Source organism: Cardiocondyla obscurior, linkage group LG11, assembly GCF_019399895.1.
Source record: "Cardiocondyla obscurior isolate alpha-2009 linkage group LG11, Cobs3.1, whole genome shotgun sequence".
Lineage (NCBI taxonomy): Eukaryota > Metazoa > Arthropoda > Insecta > Hymenoptera > Formicidae > Cardiocondyla > Cardiocondyla obscurior.
In genome coordinates this window covers 656695-676714 of record NC_091874.1, presented here as the reverse complement: position 1 = coordinate 676714, position 20020 = coordinate 656695, and the positions used below count along the sequence as shown (strand labels likewise).

Below are 20020 nucleotides of genomic sequence, written 5' to 3'. Positions count from 1 at the left end.
TATATGTATGTTTGTTTCTACATATTATCTAATACGTCATTGACGTGTTAAAGTTAGCCGGTAAACTGATAACAATATCTTAAACGCGAATCAGCAATTGTTGGTTATTTAATTCCCACTCTTCCTGCGTAGAGATTCAATCAAGTCATTGCATAACGCCTCTACGTGACGCTACATGGAGATATGTACGGTTGCATAATCGTTTTCGCATACAGTCGCGTACGAGCAGCAGACCAACCGGTTCGTTAACGTAGCTCTTTCGTCGTTCTTTCACTATCCGCCATGGACAACAACCGAGTGGACGTATACGTGCGCGAAGGAAGATTAATCGGCATAGTTGAGGAAACTGTCTATGGCGATCGCTACGTCGCCTTCCGAGGAATACCATACGCTAAACCGCCTGTTGGCGAACTCAGATTCAAGGTGAATAACATTCTATCGCTATAAAAACGTTCAGTATACGTGCATAATTTTAATCTAAATCAAACTAAATTTTCTGTTATCGAATCTTTAAAAAGTCTACTTTTAGTTTTCTATCATATCGTAATTTGCATAAAAAATTTTAAATTAATTATAATCATCGAATATATTTTAGAGAAACTTTCAAGTTTTTTTATTATTGTAATGTCATTATGTAATTTCTTTTAGCGTTGAACTGCGACGATAAATTTCTAACGTGATTCGAAAAGATACATTAATTTAATTCAACTGCAAGTCAATCTTTTTATTTTAAGATTCGTGTAACTAAAATGTATAAAAAAAAAGCACATACAGTAAAACTTAAGCGGTAAATCGATCAATCACGGTCAAATGTTCTTTTCAAGCTAATCTACCATTTCCGAGTTCGCCTGTGACTAGCCGATTCATTTACTGTTCAAGTTTTATTCCGTAGATCTTTCGATGTCTGGTTTAAAGCGCGTGTGGACCATAAGAAAAATATCACTTATGCAAAAATTTTACTTGACATTTTCGCAATTCGCATGTACACGCGAGTACGCGAGAAAAGATAGTATTAAATAATTTCCTATAAAAGTCGTTGACATATCAAATAAAATGTTAAACGCAGTTTATTATATAACTTTGTTTGCACGTAATTATGAACTTTGTGCTCTCTCATAATTTGCCACCTCACCATGTTAACGAGATGCATACAACTTCCTTAAAGAATTAACGTCAAGCATCTTGTATTGAAAATTTATTTGCTCTTCATATGTGCACAAGGTGGCCCATTTTAATTTATACAGTTAATTTTTTTAAAGACCAAAAGACATACGAAAAAATGTTTCAGACAGATACGTCACGATTTCGAGGGGGAAAGGAAATGATATTCATTGACATATCATTGGTTTAACCTTGAATAATCGTTTCATGGTCACGCAAAGATTATTTTCAATTACTTAAATTGAAACCCCAATTTTATATTACAGATTCATATCGTCCATTGAAAAATAAGTACCTTTTTGTCTGAAATAATTTTTCAAAAAACATCCTGGTTACCCTGTATTTGTAAGCGTGAATAATTTTTAAATAAAAGATATATATTTGCAGGACCCGGTACCGTCGGAACCATGGCTTGGCGGCAAGGATGCCTCGAAACATGGAAATATGTCTGTTCAATTTGATATAATGATAAAAAAAATGGTAGGCGATGAAGATTGCCTCTATCTTAATGTATATACTCCAGACATTATTAAAAAACGTGCAGTTATGGTTTGGATACACGGAGGCGGTTTCTCCGTGGGATCCGGTGATGCTGCTATATATGGCCCTGACTTTATTGTTCGGAAGGACGTAGTACTCGTTACGTTAAATTACAGATTAGGAGCTCTCGGTACGTTGCATAATAGTTCGATACAAATATGTTGAACACTCGCATACGATTTTTGTTTTCAGTATAATAACCATGAATTTTAAATAACCGAATTTGTGAGTAAAAGATGCATTATTTTAGGCTTCTTGAATCTCAATGATAAAGTGGCAACAGGTAATCAAGGTCTAAAGGATGTGGTTATGGCATTACGATGGGTTCAGAGAAATATATCACAATTTGGTGGTGACCCAAAAAACGTCACGATCTTTGGTGAAAGTGCTGGTGGAGCTATCGTTCATTATTTAACTCTGTCTCCGTTAGCTACAGGTACTGAATACTTTTTGTACATATGTACAATGATATAAATAAGCAGAGTTTTTAAAAATTAATATTAAAAAATTTATATCAGCCATTTTTTTCCAGCATTAAATTTTAAAATGATTAAAACAGTAATGACTAAGATAGTCAATCAAAAAAAAAAAAAAAAGTAATAGCAAAAAGTTTCTAACGATTAATTAATTTGTTCTAAATTAAACTTGATTGCATTATACAGGTTTATTTCATAAAGCGATATCGCAAAGTGGCGTCGCCACGAATCCGTGGGCCTTTACTGACAATGAGTGGACAAACGAAGCGACGAACAAAAGTTTTCAACTTGCCAAAAAACTTGGGAGAACTACATCAGATCCTAAAGCTGCCTACGAATTTCTTAAAACAATTGACGCGAAAAAACTCGTCGAAACTACATATAAACACTTTACCAAAGAAACAGTAAGTATCTCAATATTTTGTGAAATTATATTTCACCCTAATGCAGTCGATTACAAAACAGGTGGTATGAAATATTTTCGTTAATTTATATTTAACCTTTTTCAGGATCCTCTGAACCAAATTGTAATATTTACGCCTACTTTAGATTACGAATCACCAGATCCATTCTTTCCGGAACACCCACTCACGTTAATGCATCGCGGAGTTAAAGTGCCATTTCTTTTAGGAAATACCAGTTGCGAAGGGTCTTTTTTCATATGCAACAACCTCTTCGGGCGTAAGTGCATTTGCATACGCATTTGCTAAATATATTTCTAGCAGCTGTAGCGTATGACTTTTCATACTACGTAACCTATGCAGTCTGCTGAGAATACAAATTGATATTATGCGCGTCTGTTGTACGTCGTATGTGTACTATCGGTATTAAACCAATATTTCGTGACTAATGCTAAATTAAATTGTTAACGAGTCACGATTTTTTATCAATCGCGAATGATCAAAGAATTTCATGCATTAAAATTATTATTTTGTTCAAAAATAATATTCACGCGAACGCTTTGTGTAATCTTAGAAAATAAGAAAAAAATTTTTTTATTGTTTCAGATATAAGCAAAGAAGCTCTTGAAAAAGTTGATTCCGATTTTAAGAGTACTATAACGCCTAGACTTTTAGCTACATTACCAAAGATACCGATCACAGTCGAAGAATTACGATTTTTATATTTTCGTGATAAAGCTATATCGGAAGAAACTCTAATGAATTATGCTGATTTTCTTGGCGATGCTCTGTTTTATCGCGGTAACATGGAAGTGGCCGATGTTCAAATAAATTCCGATGACGCGCCAACATATTTATACAAATTTTCATATGATTCTGACTCTTATATCGCAAAGAAAATATTTGGAGTTACGCTTCCAGGTAACGTATTATTCTATTTAGAATCTCATAAAGCTTTCTAAACAATATTAATACATCTGTATTATATTTCAACGTTAATAAGCTAGCCTGAGCTACATACAGTATTATAAAAAATTAAAAACCGTACCGAACATTAGTCATTGTTTTAGAATAAAAATTTTATTTTTAAAATTAACCGATTATATAATTACTTTATAGGAGTGTCTCATGGCGAGGACATATTTTATTTATTTTATCCTTATATGATGAAAGAAAATAATGTACCACCACCTGACTTTAATTCGGAAGACTTTAAAGTAATAGATTACTTAACGCAAATGTGGACAGATTTTGCCAAAACAGGGTATAATTAATATTTTCCGAATCATTAAGAAAATTTTGTAATTATATATTAATATTTATCTGTATTTAATTTGCAGAGATCCAACGCCTGCTATTACAGATTTAACTCCAATCAAATGGGCTCCATTAAAACGTGGTGATGTGTACGATTATTTAAATATTGATATCGAACCTCGAATGGAATTTATTCGTAAAGGAGAACATCGCAGCGATTGGAAGAATATGAAACATAAATTATAAAAAAAAAAAAAAAATTTATATACACTGGTCATTATACATAAAAATTATGCTTTTTAATTTCTATACTTGTAATAAATATTTACTTATAAACTTTATATTTAATAAAGATTACAAAACGCACAATAAAATTTCAAAAAAATTATTTAAAAAAATTATTTTTTTTTTTTTAACCACATTCTGGGTTAATTTAAAAATTCAATCATTATTTCGCATTAAAGATCTCCTTAAAGAATATCTTTCATTTTCGTTCTCATATCAGTTAATATTTTCTTTCTTTAAAGGAAAATTGATTCTACATTCAACTGAGATATCGCTTTATTATTTTTACCATTATAGCGGTGTGTGTCGTATAATATACCTGAGAGATAAATGAGAAGTGAAAAATAAGCAAACTTGTAATACAGTTTACAATAATGAGAAAACTTTCATAGTTTTTCATTTTAGGATAATGCACCTGATCGTTCTTTCGCTATTCTGTATAGTCTTCTGACAAGTTCAACTACGTTGCTATCAATCGTTTCGCGAATTTTCTGATCGAAGCGAACGGGCATAGGTAAGAAATGCGCTGGAAACCGCAGCACAGCGATCCTAAGTTCGTATATGTATAAAGAATTATTGCGAAACATTATGTAATCGAGCGGAATTTGACGAGATTTTATTTAAATCCAACCGGTTAGACCGATTGTGTGAGACTGTGCGAGCGACAATTAATTAGTGCGTGCGAGTGACGTTTGCAATTAGTTGCATACGAACGACATCAAGTTGCGTGCCACGCTCGACCGAAAACCGAAGGAGCAGAGCTTTCGTGCTGGATAACAAAAACCTTTTTTGTTTTCATCGCGAATTCGATCTCCTTTGTGCTTTGCACATCGTATATATTTCAGAAGTAAATGTTCTAAACGCGCAGTGACCGTGTCGCGTTTAGAACATCTACGCGAAAATTTTCCTTTACTAAGACGTTTATCGTTCCGCATCGATTTTCACTTTCCTGTAATCGAATGAGCCGGATAAAAGTTTTTATTTAAATGCGCTGAAGCAAAGGTGGAAAGTTTCGCCGAGAGAATAAAGCAAAGATGTATGTATATACGTACAAGGTACGTTTATTTCGGTCGTCCGTTTAGCTCCAAGATTTACGATCAACTAAAACAGTCTTTGCAGACTGAAGGACTCTTATCTACGAGCGACTTAAAAGGTACCAGGCAATACTGCCGATGAGAAGCTGCGCTGAATCGGAAAATTGACTTTGCATCGGTATCTCTACCGAGAACCCAAACAATTTCCGCCAGAATTGCTGCCTATACTACGCGTAGAAACCGCCGTCGAGAAGAAGAAGCACGAGAATATAACGTGGGAGCTCAAGTGCGAGGATCTGGCGATAGTAAACCGAGATTTTTCAAGGACTCCTATTTTTTCGATGTCAGTCACAAGCTTACCATCGCGTACTTTTGCAACCGTTTCTTTAATTCCTTTCAATTTCCTAAATCCGAGGACGCGTATCATAATTATTACATTCGCACATTGATTCAGAAAGAATTCGATTTTTCGCAAGGCAAGATTTTCCTACCAGGGGCCCCTACTTATAATATTGAAGCCACTTATCTATTGTTCATATCTTGCGACGATTATCATTCCGATAATTAAGTTAATGTATTATAAAATCATATAAAAATGCAAATCATTCATTATTATCTTTAATACAAGAGAAAGAGAGATAAAAATATAAGATAAGAAAGACTTGAAGTGTTCTGATGTGACATTTCAAATTATCGTTTAAAAGTTATATAAATAAAGATAATTGATTTATTAGTTACATAAACATATATCTCTCTGATGCAAGTAGTTTTAAATCACGCTAGTCATTCGATATCCATTAATAACAGCTAATCGTTTATGAGGAAAAGAATAAACCGACAGAATGATAAATGTTATCGCATTGTTACAATTGCAAGCGTGTACTTACGCGATGCATCGAAGCCGGTGATGAAATCAGGACATGGTATATAAGCTGTTGATCCTGCCGGAGTATTCGGCCAACAGGACCATCCGTCAAAAGTGAGTCGACAGTATGGTTCTGAAAAAAGAAAAATAATGCCGTGAGTAAAAGATTATTACGGGATGATAGACAATGTCCTCATAAAACGCTAGAACATTTGACAATGCGTTGAGATTAAATTTCTATATGTATATAAGAAATTGCATAGCAATGGCATCATAAAAAAATATATTGCCGCATCAATTGACCATAGCGAATTGGATAAATTTTCTCATACTTTATGACGGTCGTAAAAAAAGACAATTCGTAACATATTGTTCGTAACATGATCACTATAAATCTAGGAACATATTCTAGCGCATAAAAGACACACTTCTTACATATAGGAGATTTGCAAGAGGGTCATAAAATTTTCCCACTTAACAGGATAAAACACATTCAAAGCTGATTTGAACCATTGCAAAATTATTACAGACGTACATAAAATATGATCGAATTATGCTATTCAATGATATATCGTGAATTATAATAAAAGTTTTACATTTTCTTAATTGATATAAAATATTAAGATATTACATAAAAATATCACGTTGTTATTATTTTAATTTTGCATGTTCTTTTTTATGATTTTTTTTAATTTTTATTTTAATGATATTTCGTATATTATCCATATAAATGGATAAAATGGGTACAAAATCCATGCAGAAAAGATAAACTAACTTTAAGCTGTATTAATGCAAAATCACGTTTAAGGGATTCCGTCGCGGTTACAAACTAAGAAAGTTTGCATTTGCTCACAAGATCCAAGTTTCGTAGAAACGCTGATAACCTGGATTTCATCCGAGATCTCTTGCGATTCCGCCCCAACTTTTATTGAAAATAAATCACTTTCTACTTTCTTTCGTATGACTAGTCTGAGAGAATCGCACATACGCGATCGTATAAAAAAGAACGACGGAAAAAGCTATGTGAAACATTCTCTTCTCGAATTTTACGAAGCTGGAAAAACCGCACATTTTGTAAAGTTAAAATTACAGAAATAAAACAATTTTTTCCAGAATTAACGTCTGCACCCGTTTACGTTACAAAAATTCATTTCATTCTTTCTATCACACGAATTTAACATTTAAATCTCGGATTCAGAGCGTGTCTTTGTTTCACGTGGAGCATATTATACAACACAGATATCACTTTGGACATATTACATCAGAATCTATTTCAAGGCATTATGTATTTTGTAAAAATATTTTTATCAATTGCCGATTAAGTCTTTTCTCGATACGATCAAAAGAGTGTTGTTATGCGATAAATTTACAAAAATTCTCTCGATTGCATCTTTTGCAAAATTACGTATGCATGTGTACGCACACGCTACGTATTCGCAGATAAAAATAGTGTGTTACTAAAGAATGTTTCGAGCAAGAAGTTTCTTTCGGATGAACTTGAGAGCAAATGGACTTCAGCACGCCCAGAATGCATGGCTCGAGGCGTTTATTTTACCACCACCACTCATCTTCATTATCGTGTATCTTTTCTGTAGCGGGAGAAGTCAGTATTCACATTCCACTGACTGGGAACGAAGTTGTGAAAGTCACTCTCTACCAAACCTTAGACAACATTGCATTCAATCATTTCTTTCACTGGTGTAATACAATATTATCATATATTATCAAATGGTGAGTAAAACCTTCCTTCTATATTAATTTTTCGACGTAAATTTGTCAACAATTTTTATTTAAAAAAATTGTTGCAAGTAGTTTGGGTATATGGCATTGTCAATTAAAAAAAAGATTGATCCTTTACAAGTAATAAAAATAGCATACGTTCCGGTAATTTTAATTTTTCTCGCTGTCATATCAAGTTTACCTACGGCTTTGGTTTCAATTTATAATGACCTTCACACATACTCGCAAAAATGATGACTGCATAGATTATTATAGCACACATTGCTAGCTCGTCATTGTAGTTTTATGCATTTTGTACGTAGATTATATGAACAAGTAGTGACAGAGATAATATTTAATATTATTATATTAATCATTTATACATATAATAATTTTTTCTAATGAACATTTCAAACTCTTTAAAGTAATTATGCATACGACTTATCGACCAAAGGCTCCGTACATATGTATATGTGTATATGTATTTAACGTTCGCTATGACGTATAATGTATAATGTGTAAATTATTATTGCAAATACACTGTAGGAAGTTCTATATTCGTCTTTAATAAAAAAATGTTGTTATTTTATTTTTTCAGTTAACCGATGTTCTCGCAGATGAAGTGTAGTCAATAATTGTAGTTGCACAATTACGAGCGCTGACTAGTCATATCAAGAATTATATAAGGTGGCAAAGAGTATCGTAACTAACGTATATTGGCACACGGCAAGATTACGAAATCAATATGAAGACATTGCTACCAGTTCTACTCGTGATTTTGGCTTGCAACCAAATTACTAGTTATCGAATTCTCGGTGTATTCCCGTTACATGGCAAGAGTCATTGGAGCACACAAGAGGCATTAATGAAGGATTTGGCGGCACGCGGTCATCAAGTAGACGTGGTCACGCAGTTTCCGCAAGAAAAACCAATACCGAATTACAAAGATATTAGTCTAAAAGGCTCTCTTCCACAAGTCATAAATAATGTCACCGCGGCGGATATATCAAATTTTGGCGGCACGTCTATAAACAGTCTAGTTGAGATGGCCGGGACCTCTGTTTGCAGGCTGTTGGCCCACCCAAAAATGCAAGAGTTGATCAAAAATTCACCGCATGAAAATCCACCGTATGATATAGTTATCGTAGAGGTAAATTTATTTTAATAATATTATTAATAGAATAGTAAAGTTTCTACTATACGTTTTTTTTTCTTTTTTTTTTTTGGGGAACATAATTATCTAAACTAATCAGTATAATTCGAATGCAAACAGGACTGATACAACTTTGTTCGTATTTATAAAATTACTATGTAAGATAAGATAATACCAGCACATGAAGTGTGATAAAATAATCGATAAAAACTTTGTTCATAAACGGGAATAGTAATGGAAGAAATTGCACAAATAAAGAAAACTTGATTTTTAATATAGGCAAAGATAATTAATAAAGTTAAATAAACGCGGTTGGATTAAAAGCAAACATAACATCATTAAACGAAATTATTACCGCTTTTAACGAGATGTTAATTACCTGACTCGCGCTACAATCTGTAACATGGCAAGTCGTTAATTATTCATTAATTATTAAATATTTATTATAACGCACGGCAGACAACGCGCTGTTTGATTTTATTAAAGCTGCACCGTTTTAGACCAGAAAGCAACTTTTGGCATAGAAAATCCTACCCTATTACGTTAATAATGATAATTATAATGATAATTTTGAAGCCATCGTTAAGCTATTAATTCAAGTGCTCTCTTATAATACCTGGATAGCGAAATAAATCAGTGTATTACATCACAATTGCTGATTGTTGCAAGGCAATAAATCTTCTATAGCTATGCATTTTTCGCAATATTTTTTCATCAGTCAGCTCTTCGAGTCAAATTTCTCGTTAACTGACCCGCCTCACGAATTTTGAAATTTTGCTATTCGTTTGCACAACATTCGGCTATATATAATCTTAAATCATATTTCAGATATCGTAACGCAAGAATGACAGACATTAAAATATGATCCGCGAATATAAATGTTTGAACGCAAATACTACGTCATATTATTCTACTGCACATATGTGTATCATTAAAATGACAATGATATACCGGAAAGACTGTATAATTTATTAAAATAAGTTGGTTAAATCGAATGTCTATCTTGATTTAATAAATCAAATTAGAAATTTTAATTAATTAATTTGCATTACGGCTGTGACTATATGCATATCAATTAATATAATTAATTAAATGAAGAGTTACAACAGAAAATTACACAATTTTTTAAACAAGTCTATTTGTGCTAATTGTACCGTTACCGTCTTCCCCTGTCTACGTTTTAAATGGAACAGTTAAATATATATACATATATTCACACTTTGTGGAGAAAGAAGGAGGAACAAAATAAAGCAGAAAGAGCAACTATAACGAACAGATGTAATGACACGTGAAATTGCCACACTCAATATAGTAAATCGAAAACGTTTGAATCTCGATATGAATTGTATGATACTTGTTGCATTATTCAATTTGCCTCATTCAATGAATATCACAATGTTTAGAGATTCTAACGAGCTTTTGTTTATTTTTAAATAATTAAATGCGAAATGACGAATAATCCGCGGTGCAAAAATTAGCTACGTGTTAACTTTACCCCGGTAACATAAAGACTTTACCTTCCAATCTCGAGAGAAGTAACACAATCAACGTCAATGTGTATAATTAAACAGTTAATTAGTGAACTGGTCAGGCGATTGAAAAACACGGTTTTCATAGAAAATGTTGCGAAAAATGAACAGCTGTAAACTGTTAAATACAGATCCTGATAAATTTACTTCGTAAAACCAGCAATTTTGATAGCACGTTATATTTCAGGGCAATGCTTTTGCGCCTGTTACTCGATATGAATGTCATATCTATTTTTTTTCTCATCACCGTGTACAGCGATGTGTCATAGCGGTAATTCGTTTCTCCTCTGTGCGAGTGTTATCTCGAGGCGATATCGCGTCAAGGCCCGACCGTAACTTAACTGTATTATTAAATGATCGTGATCCAGACGCCCTGCAAAACAAGTGCGCGACTTCGCAAATGCGTACTCAATATCGACCGCGTAATTACAAGATGTTACTCATTAAGCAAATAATTAATTGATTGACTTATGTTGCGCAGTCGTTCGTGGCACCATGCTTCCTAGCCTTTGGCCGTTATCTCAAAGTTCCCCTAGTCGTCACGGTCACCAGCATTTTTCACGACTGGCTTAACGACCTGTCCGGCAATCCGATGAACCCTGCCTACGTCACGAGCCTTTTTGCGCCATTCAGCCAACGTATGAATTTCAAGGAACGTTTAACAAATTTCTTTTTGAAACATTACCTCACTTGGCAAATGTACTATTACACGAATCAACAACAACTACCGCTTGTAAAGGAATACTTTGGGTTGGATTTGCCGCATATCAACGACTTATTTAAGGATGTATCTGTATATCTAGTCAATTCCCATTACTCGTTGAACGGCATCAGACCGTTGACCACTAACGTGATCGAGATCGGCGGTCTACATGTCAGAGACGACAATACTCCACTGTCACCGGTACGTTTAAACAAGAATTGTTTTTTTTTTATGTGCAAAAATATTAAGTACATTTTTAATAAATTAATTTTTTTCTTTTTCTTAATACTGGTATTTATAAGAGTAAATTGAATCGTTAACGTTTATCATAAAACATTCATTAAAAATAATAAAAAATCTTTGGCACTGATAATTATATGTAAAATCACATTGGAACAATTATAAAAACACGACTGTGTTCGTCAGCGAATAATTAGAAATTTTTTTAGCTATACAGTTTTTTATATACGTCTTATATCATCTTGTAAGCAATATTCTTTAAGTGTGCTTGTTTCAAAATTCCATGCATTTAAAACCATATTATACGATAACTTCGTAAATATTAAAATTAAAATAAAAATTGCTTAATATTGCAAATAATAATTTCTCAAAATGTATGCATCTAGGAAGTGAAAAAATGGCTGGATGAAAGCACACATGGTTGCATCTACTTTACTTTTGGTTCCATGGTAAGGATCGAAACTTTCCCGAAAGAACTACTCCAACAAATTTACGCGTCCTTCGAGAAGATTGCACCGGTTCGTATATTGATGAAAATTGCGAAAAAAGAGGAACTATTGCCCGGATTACCGAAGAATGTTATGACGCAATCCTGGTTCCCGCAGATTACCGTTCTCAGTATGTAATTATTATCGGTTACACTAATATAATTTACGTATCAAATGGTTAAAACGACAAATTTCGTTTCACGGCATTATAATTTACTTGTAGTTATCATCATGACTTTAACAAATTCGCAGATTTTATACGCATATTGCAATAATACTTGCATATAAATTAACTAATCATACGTTATGCATTTGTTCGTTCGCTATGCATTCGTTCAATTCCCAAGCGTAGTATTTTTAGAATAAAGAAAAAAAATAACGTTCCTATGAATTTCGCAGAACATAAAAACATTCGAGCTTTTATTACGCATGGCGGGCTCCTTGGGACGCAAGAAGCAGTTCACGTTGGAGTTCCTATGATTGGCATTCCTCTATTTGGCGATCAACGCATCAACATAAAAAATTACGTCAACAAAAACGTGGCTATTTCGCTTAATTCAGTGGAAGAAGTTACCGAGGAAAAATTAACTTCCGCATTAAATACAATTTTAAAGGATTCTTCTTACTAGTAAGTATTCAAAGATATTAAAGCACAAATTAATATTTAAAAAATCTAAATCTTATACAATTGTCTACTAAGTTTAACATATTAAAATAAAATCGTATTATTAAATAAAATAAATCACAAATACAGAAGGTATTTGTGCTAAATTTACGAAAGAAAAAATTTATAAAAAACGTTACGCTCAGTAATCGATAAATTTATATATAGTTATTCAATCTTTTTTATTTGCAACGTTATTTTAGTATGTAAATTATGCAATAACATTATTAAAAGATTTTTCAAAATTCAAAATTCAAACCTTAAATCTTATTAGCTCGTATATTGATCCACAACTGGTTGCGCCTTTCATATCGCGGAAATAGAGCGTGTGCTTTCTATTGTAACCAAATCTTGCTTTACCCTTCAATGCATAGTGAGTCGATTCTAATCAACCGGTAATGCTTTTAAATTCTTTAGTCATTTTATCTGCACAAAACGTATTTTATGCATACAGATTTAGACTAAAACCAATATTGAACAAGATAGATAAAAAGACAGGAAAAATGTAAAAATTATGTGAACTTTCTATAATAGTAAAAAATCCAAATTTCACGAACCGATATCAAATAAAAATGTGACGCAATTTAAAATGCTGCTCGTTTCAAATTTCCGAGTTTTGCCGTAACTGATTTTGCCCGTAAATATAAACTTTGCTATTTGATCGCTAAGAAACTTTTCTCTTTCTCGTTTCAGTGAAAATGTGAAAAAGCTGTCTAAACAATTCCTCGATCGACCGACGAATGCTTCGGATATGGCCGTATTCTGGGTGGAGTATGTCGCAAAATATGGAAACATACTTCAATCGCCAGCCCTTGATCTCAATTGGTGGCAATATCATCTATTGGACATTTACGCCTTGATATTCGCCGTAATAACTACCGTGCTTTTTACCGCGCTGTTTGTTCTCCGAAAATTAAAGAAACTCGTGTTCGGATCGCGTCCTGGCGTTAAAAAAGATAGCGTAGCAACAAAGTCAAAGAAGAATAAATGATAACGATGTAGAAATTTATTTTTTTTAATTTTTCTAATATGTAGAAAAAAAAATTTTGTAAAATCCACTAAGATTAATAATATTCTTATTTAACGTTGTACACTTACCATCAGGAATGGCGTTCGTGGTGCTGCGACGGCGGCTGGCGTACGTGATCTTTGCGTGGTGTGCGTCGAATCTCACACAAAGCGCGCGCGTAGGTGTGTCACATATCACCGGTCACAGAGGACTGAGGGAGAACGAGGCCTATACACCCCCCCTCCCCCCACTCGGCGACCGAAAGTGGGAGAAGTCACGTACGCCAGCCGCCGTCGCCGCTCGTCGCAGCAAATGCCATATCTGTTTTTCAATGTACATACGTTGTAAACGGAATAAATTTTTAATTGCTCGTTTGTTATATATATTTCTTTTTTTTATTATTTAATATAAATATGCGTATGCATCAATTTACGCGCATGAATAAAAAGCTAACATCTTCGTTTTCCTTATCACTGGTCAATAGGCTACATAGTATATGAATATATCGAATTTTTTGTCTAGATAAAACATCTAATTTAAACAAAAAATTCGATATATTAATGTCAATCACTATTAACTGATCGAGCACCAAGATGAAGCAAATGGACTGGATAAAATTCGCGATATATCACGTTGCATACGATAAAGGCGCGTTGCATGTGCTCCATGCGCAACTTTAGTCGTCATTTTTGCTCCTGCTTAGTCGATTTCGCTTATTTTCAAACGTGAAAAATATTTTACCTGGTAACGCCAACGTCGTATTCGCGGCTTTCAGCTTCATGCATTCTTGTTCACGTTCCATCAGAATTCGACGAAATTCCTCTTCGAGTAGCGTGCTACCCACCGTCGAGTTTCCAGGCATCTGTTTAACAAATGACGCGTGGAATATTAATGAATTGCAGTCGCAAGAGTAAGATAAGTAATAAACGTCCAGTACACGTTACGGCATAATTTGACTGTGCAAAGTGTGGCTATTTAACATGCGTCACGATTTACAGCCAGCAACACGAACGCATTGCAGCCTTCATTATTTCACGTTTGTCAGCACTTTGCAATGAAAAAGTGGCATGGAAAATATTTTAATTATCAATGAAAATTGACATTCCGCGCTTTGTTCTTGCCGCTTCTACGTATGCGTTGCATCCCGAATGTTTTTGCGTTCAACGATATTAGCTTTACGATATATTCATTATAACATCCCAACAATTTGTCGATTACTTGTGAAAGTTATCGTCGCTTCATTTCATCATACAAAACGTGACTGCGAAACTTTGTAGGGAATGGGGGAATATAAATCCTCGCCGTTAGAAATTTCAAGGCATTATTGAGGAAATCATTTCATTGGACTACGACGCGACTCGTAATAACTTTATTGCATAGAAATGAACGTTATTGCATCCGGTCGAGGTATCGCGACATGAAATAATGAAGCAGAACGTTTTACGGTAAAGCTTTGCTGTACGCGCTAAGCGAAGAACCTTTCAATTCTCATAATCAGAACACTCGTAAAAGTTCGTCAAAATGAACAAGTACTATACACCATATTTCAGATATTAAATTCAATTGTTCAAGTGTATGGCATTGCGTGTGACATAAACATTTATCACAACAAAAAGAAAAAAAAAAAAAAAAAAGAAAAAAAAGAATTCTTTATGCGATTTCTACGAAATTTTATCACACGTTACTTTACATCATATCAAATTAAGAATTGAAACACAGATATGTATAAACTGTTAAAATAATATCTACTTTAATATTATTGAATGAAATATATTTTTTCCCAAGTTCAATACAAGTACGTCTCGATCGCGTATGTGCTTTCGTATCTCTTTCGTTCTCTAATTGTGTGCAACAGTTCAACCCTCGATTGAGGAATGCGGGAATCATAACATCAACAAATCACGCGAGACTGCCCGCCCGCCCGATGTATCTCATCCCAACACAGGTAACACGCTGTAAAATAATGTATGTATACGCCAAATATTTTATAACAAATATTATGTCGAATATTTATTTTATGTATTGTATCGTGAATCTGTAATTGACGGATTCGTCGATTAAATCGATCATTAGTAGTTTCTGTAATCATCCTAATAAAGAAATGATAATATAATTAATCTCCAAATGTATATTTCAATCGTATTTAAAGATCCGTAGTTCACAGCCGAAAATTATTAAACGTAAAACAGTTTTCTTTAACGTAGAAAAAGAGACAGAGAAATTAAATGACGATATTAATATTGTGCGTGTAATTCCTAGCACTGTTACAGCTCAAAGTGTGCGATCAACATAAAAATTTATTATTGAAACGCTTCATAACGTCGTAAATAAGCATATAGTCTAGTTGATAGGCGTTATCGGTTTTGCAGTACGTACATTTATTATCCGGTCAGCAAAAACGCCACTTATTCATTAATTAGTTAGTTTGTGCGGTAATGTCACATGTGGATGAATGCTATATACGGATTACCGAGCTAGCAGATCTGGATGCACAAAAGCAATTACTTATTTACGTAACGCACAATTTATTTCGTTTAATATAACTATTAATATAGAATTTCAATGAAACATTCATTGCATACTTTTTTTCAACACAGATTAAAAAATGCATCTTCTTTGTTCGAGCTTTAATTTAATAAAATATTCATAAACGCTCATAAATGGTATAATTAAAAACATTAGGTGCAATAAAATTATTAGTATTACGGAAAACAAGTTATTGTTCATGTGTTGCGATTAAGGTTGTTTCAATTCGGTTTGCCATAAAAATATCAAACATATTAATTTTCTTTGAAAGCAAAACGCAAAATCTCTGCCGAGCGCATGCATTTGTAATGTTATTTTTCCTCTATCACCGCGTTCGATTATAAACTGTCCGTAAACCATTTCCAAACCACGCTCACCAAATACGAACGACAAATATTGATGGTTAGGTTATTCAGGAAAAATCAGCGATTCCTATATCTGATAAATGTGACACGGCATCCCTAAACCAAATAGCCCGGTAAATAGTGAGCCGTCAATTAATATTCAATTAAATACACACCCGTTTACCAGAAGATTCGTGCATTTACATTTCACTGAAATTTCACGCCGCGTCGAAAAAAGCGCACGTATCGCTGGAACATTTTTATGGCAGTAATTCCACACCACCTGAGTGAAACAAGATATTCATGTCATGTGATGTAAAAAAGCGCCGGTCGCTTTAAAATTGACGCAAAGTAAAACAAGATGTAAATGCGCGCTAATGGTTTTAATGTAAGTCGTACTGAAAAACAATTCAACACAAACGTATTCTCGCACACCGCGATTCCGTCGCTTCGTTAAAAGTTTTTTAAGAAATTCCTCAAGTATCGTCGTTGACGAACTAAGTTCTTAAAAAAAAAAAAAAAAAAAAAAAAAAAAAACTAAAGTACGGGCCTCACATTGTGCGTATTATTTTCCGTTACAATAGATAATGCGCGTTGCCCTCCGGACTTTTGATAATTAAAAGTGCGCTACGTATATACATGGGTAGAGGAAGATGATAATTGAAAAACCAAAGCAAAACGAAAATAAAATTGGGTGAGATCAAAACCGAAAGTAACAAGATTTCGATGTTCAATTATGGAACAGGCTTTTCTATTTTAACCCTGGTCGTGCCGCTAACTCAATGCCGAGGCAATCACGCTTTTTTAAAAAAAACCTTAACCCATATTTCTTCACCGCACACACGTCGCGTTAAATATAGGCGATCCATTCTGAGTTTTGATTTGAATGAGTATCGAGTAACGGTGTCTAACGCTTGCGAATCTTTCACCTGTATTTCTCTCTGAATATTCTTGTTCAAATTTTTTTTTTCTTTTTTATAATACCAATAAAAAATACATTACACGTAAGCAAATTACTTTTAAGAAATATCAAACTTGAAAATTAAATAATTAACATAAAAAAAAAAAATAGATCTTTCTTTTTCTTGTTTCGAAATAAATATCGATAATATCGAGAAATTAATTGTGGTTAAAAAGCCTATAAAAAAAATGTTTACGAGCAATAAACTAATACATTTAGTAAATAGCAATCATTGTCTGTTGCAGTACGTGACGACCTGCATTCTACAAGATCACGCTTTTATCTTATGTCGACGCTGTCTACGTTTATGAGCATGCTATGTGCACGCTACAATAGTAAGTATTGCTACCATCTAAAAATTGACCGTTGCTTTTAGCATGGATGCTCGTAATAATATAGATGTATGTATATGTATGTACAGAACACACCCGTAAAGTTGCCATCAAGCCCGAGTAATATGGCTTTCATAAAACAGCTGTGTTTCTTTTAAAGTGAACGCTAAAAAGAGAGACAAATACTGCAGCGTATATAAAGAAAAGAAAAAAATAAATAAATAGTAATAAATTATAAGAATAACATATTAATCAAGTAATAATAAAATTATACCGTTATTATTCCCAGCTTTTTTTTTCGCGTACAAATTTATAACATAATATTAAATTTGTATATATGTATATGTATATGAAAACACCGGAAAAAGCAAGATGAATTTTATATTAAGTGTTTTCGTAAAATCTCTTGTTTAATGAGGAAAATATGATGTATATCATTGTTCCATCAAGTGGTATACGTATAACTGTGATTTATCGTTTTCCGTTTGCGTTACCCAGTTTATAAATGAATAAAATTCCAATTTAAAGCCGGTTGGTGTACGCTTTAAACTAAACTTTGTTTTTTTTTTTATAAAAATGAATAATAGACAACATTGTACCGATAAATTAATTAAAGTTTGAAAACAAATAACATTGTAAGTAACTGATTAAAAAATTTTCAAAAGGACCAATTCAATAAATTCAAAAAAATTTCATAAAACTAATAAAACTAATTAAACTTATACTCTTTAATAATCAGAAATGTTTTTTCACAAAAAATTTTAATCTCGAGACGTGTTTTTCTCTTTCTCTCTCAAAATAATTCTTGTTCGCAAATGAAAATTTTAAGTATTAAACGTTTATAAAAACATTTATTTTGTATTTGAAAGTAATAAATTTCTGTCAATATTATATCACAGGGCTTATAAAAAATTTTATTTTATAAACGTAACAAAATTTTTTAATTTTAAAATAAATTTTTCTTTTCTTTCTGATGCACATGTTAAATTATGTTTCTTTTATAAATAAATAAATTAATCTATTCCTAGATAAAGTAATATGCAAACCTTGTAATTTAGAAAAAAAAATACGGATAAACGTTGTTTTTACAATAAATAATCCAATGAATGTTTTCAACGCGGCAAAGTACGTGCAATGTTAAAGTGCGATCACTAATATAACGTCGACGCAGTTCACGGTTGTATTACTTTTTGCGAGCAATCTTGAGTGTTATGCTTTAGTCATTGTGTATAATTTGCATAAGAAATGAAGGTTGGCGGCATAAATAAATATTTAAGCGAAGTAGTACTTTTGCAAAAAAAGAGACGATAGCAAGTTATAACGACAAGTTTGAAGCAACTGATAGCTCGACTTCCGTTATCGTTCAAGGAAATGTCAGATCTATCTTCACGTCTCCCCCTGCCTGTCGATCGTTTTCAAGATCTCACATTGTCGAGTTGCTGATTGATGAGTACCTTCGATTCGAGGGCTCGCGAGAGGATTCTACCCCGTTGAATGATAGAAGGAGGAGGAAAAGGGAATATCGGTTAATCGACCGCGTCTGAAAGCCGATTTGATACGACGGACTACATTGACATAATGCATTATTTCCAGCTTCATTATATCGTTGAAACGATGAAATATTAATAAAAAAGAATTCAAGCGAGATAAAAGAAATTGGCACAGCGTTACATTTTCTTATGAATCTGAGAGAATTTTTCGTCGTCTAGTCACTGTCCAGCGTGGACCATGATATATAAATAGATATCTAAACGTTTTTCGCAGCGTACCTACTTGTTTACTGTTTTGTTTTGACCTTACGCAAAGCTCGCTCGACTGCCGAAATCGCCGAGCAAACTGGTTCCTGTCGTCCGCCGCCCGCGCGTTCTCCACCTTGCGAATTTGGAGCGCGAAGACCACCGGCCAGATGTAAGCACCCGTACGTACTCACCCTACCGCGACGATCAGCAGGCCCAGCGGCGAATTCGGCAGCACACAACAGTAAATAAGTACGCGGCGAAAAACGTTTAGATATCTGGCTTTTCTACTTCATTATTAGACAGGAATAATTGTCGTGTATCTAGACGTTTTGAGCGTTACATTTCTGGCCCAGTGTTAGACAGTTTTGCTACACAGCCACGAGATGAACCACGAACTGGCTAGCTAATTATCAGGTAACGGTGGGAATTAATTTCCACTCGGGAATTATATTAATTTCTTTAGATTGATTATGTAAAATACAGGTGATTGATTTAATCGACAAGTACCGCAACGTATTCATCGGTTAGAAATTCGTCATAGATCAAAGTTAATATTCGACATAATATTCGACATAATATTCGACATATAAATTC

The 20020-nt window shown here is 33.5% G+C and overlaps 3 protein-coding genes across 6 annotated transcripts in view; 2 read left to right on the top strand and 1 right to left on the bottom strand.

Moving 5' to 3' along the window:
* The window catches only part of Dh31-r (Diuretic hormone 31 Receptor), a 65674-nt gene that overhangs the window by 31439 nt on the left and 14215 nt on the right, over positions 1-20020 (bottom strand). For all 3 annotated transcript variants that reach the window (XM_070663441.1, XM_070663442.1, XM_070663443.1), the window contains 2 exons: positions 14266-14386; positions 6042-6152 (listed from right to left, as the gene is read on the bottom strand). In XM_070663441.1, the coding sequence (XP_070519542.1) occupies positions 6042-6152; positions 14266-14386 (232 nt within the window). The remainder of the gene's footprint in view (positions 1-6041; positions 6153-14265; positions 14387-20020) is intronic.
* Positions 186-4233, top strand: LOC139106563 (juvenile hormone esterase-like). Of its 2 annotated transcripts, XM_070663438.1 has the most exons (8): positions 186-423; positions 1549-1831; positions 1952-2137; positions 2364-2581; positions 2687-2858; positions 3185-3499; positions 3698-3842; positions 3919-4233. In XM_070663438.1, exons 1-8 carry the CDS (start codon positions 283-285, stop codon positions 4079-4081), a joined length of 1623 nt encoding a protein of 540 aa, XP_070519539.1. In that variant the 5' UTR covers positions 186-282; the 3' UTR covers positions 4082-4233. The 2 variants fall into 2 exon arrangements, with proteins under 2 accessions (XP_070519539.1, XP_070519540.1); XM_070663439.1 differs by lacking the exon at positions 3698-3842 and having other exon boundaries at positions 187-423; positions 3919-4042.
* Positions 7615-13905, top strand: LOC139106564 (UDP-glucosyltransferase 2-like). Its single transcript, XM_070663440.1, has 6 exons — positions 7615-7750; positions 8337-8888; positions 10902-11324; positions 11750-11981; positions 12251-12479; positions 13209-13905. The coding sequence occupies exons 2-6, from the start codon at positions 8484-8486 to the stop codon at positions 13504-13506; spliced, it is 1587 nt and encodes a 528-aa protein (XP_070519541.1). The 5' UTR covers positions 7615-7750; positions 8337-8483; the 3' UTR covers positions 13507-13905.

Coding starts and splice junctions, on each gene's coding strand:
- LOC139106563 (XM_070663438.1), top strand. CDS start 283: ATGGACAACAACCGAGTGGACGTATACGTGCGCGAAGGAAGATTAATC. Junction 2,582..2,686: donor AACACTTTACCAAAGAAACA/GTAAGTATCTCA, acceptor AACCTTTTTCAG/GATCCTCTGAACCAAATTGT. Junction 2,859..3,184: donor ATGCAACAACCTCTTCGGGC/GTAAGTGCATTT, acceptor TTATTGTTTCAG/ATATAAGCAAAGAAGCTCTT.
- LOC139106564 (XM_070663440.1), top strand. CDS start 8,484: ATGAAGACATTGCTACCAGTTCTACTCGTGATTTTGGCTTGCAACCAA. Junction 8,889..10,901: donor ATGATATAGTTATCGTAGAG/GTAAATTTATTT, acceptor TATGTTGCGCAG/TCGTTCGTGGCACCATGCTT. Junction 12,480..13,208: donor TTAAAGGATTCTTCTTACTA/GTAAGTATTCAA, acceptor TTCTCGTTTCAG/TGAAAATGTGAAAAAGCTGT.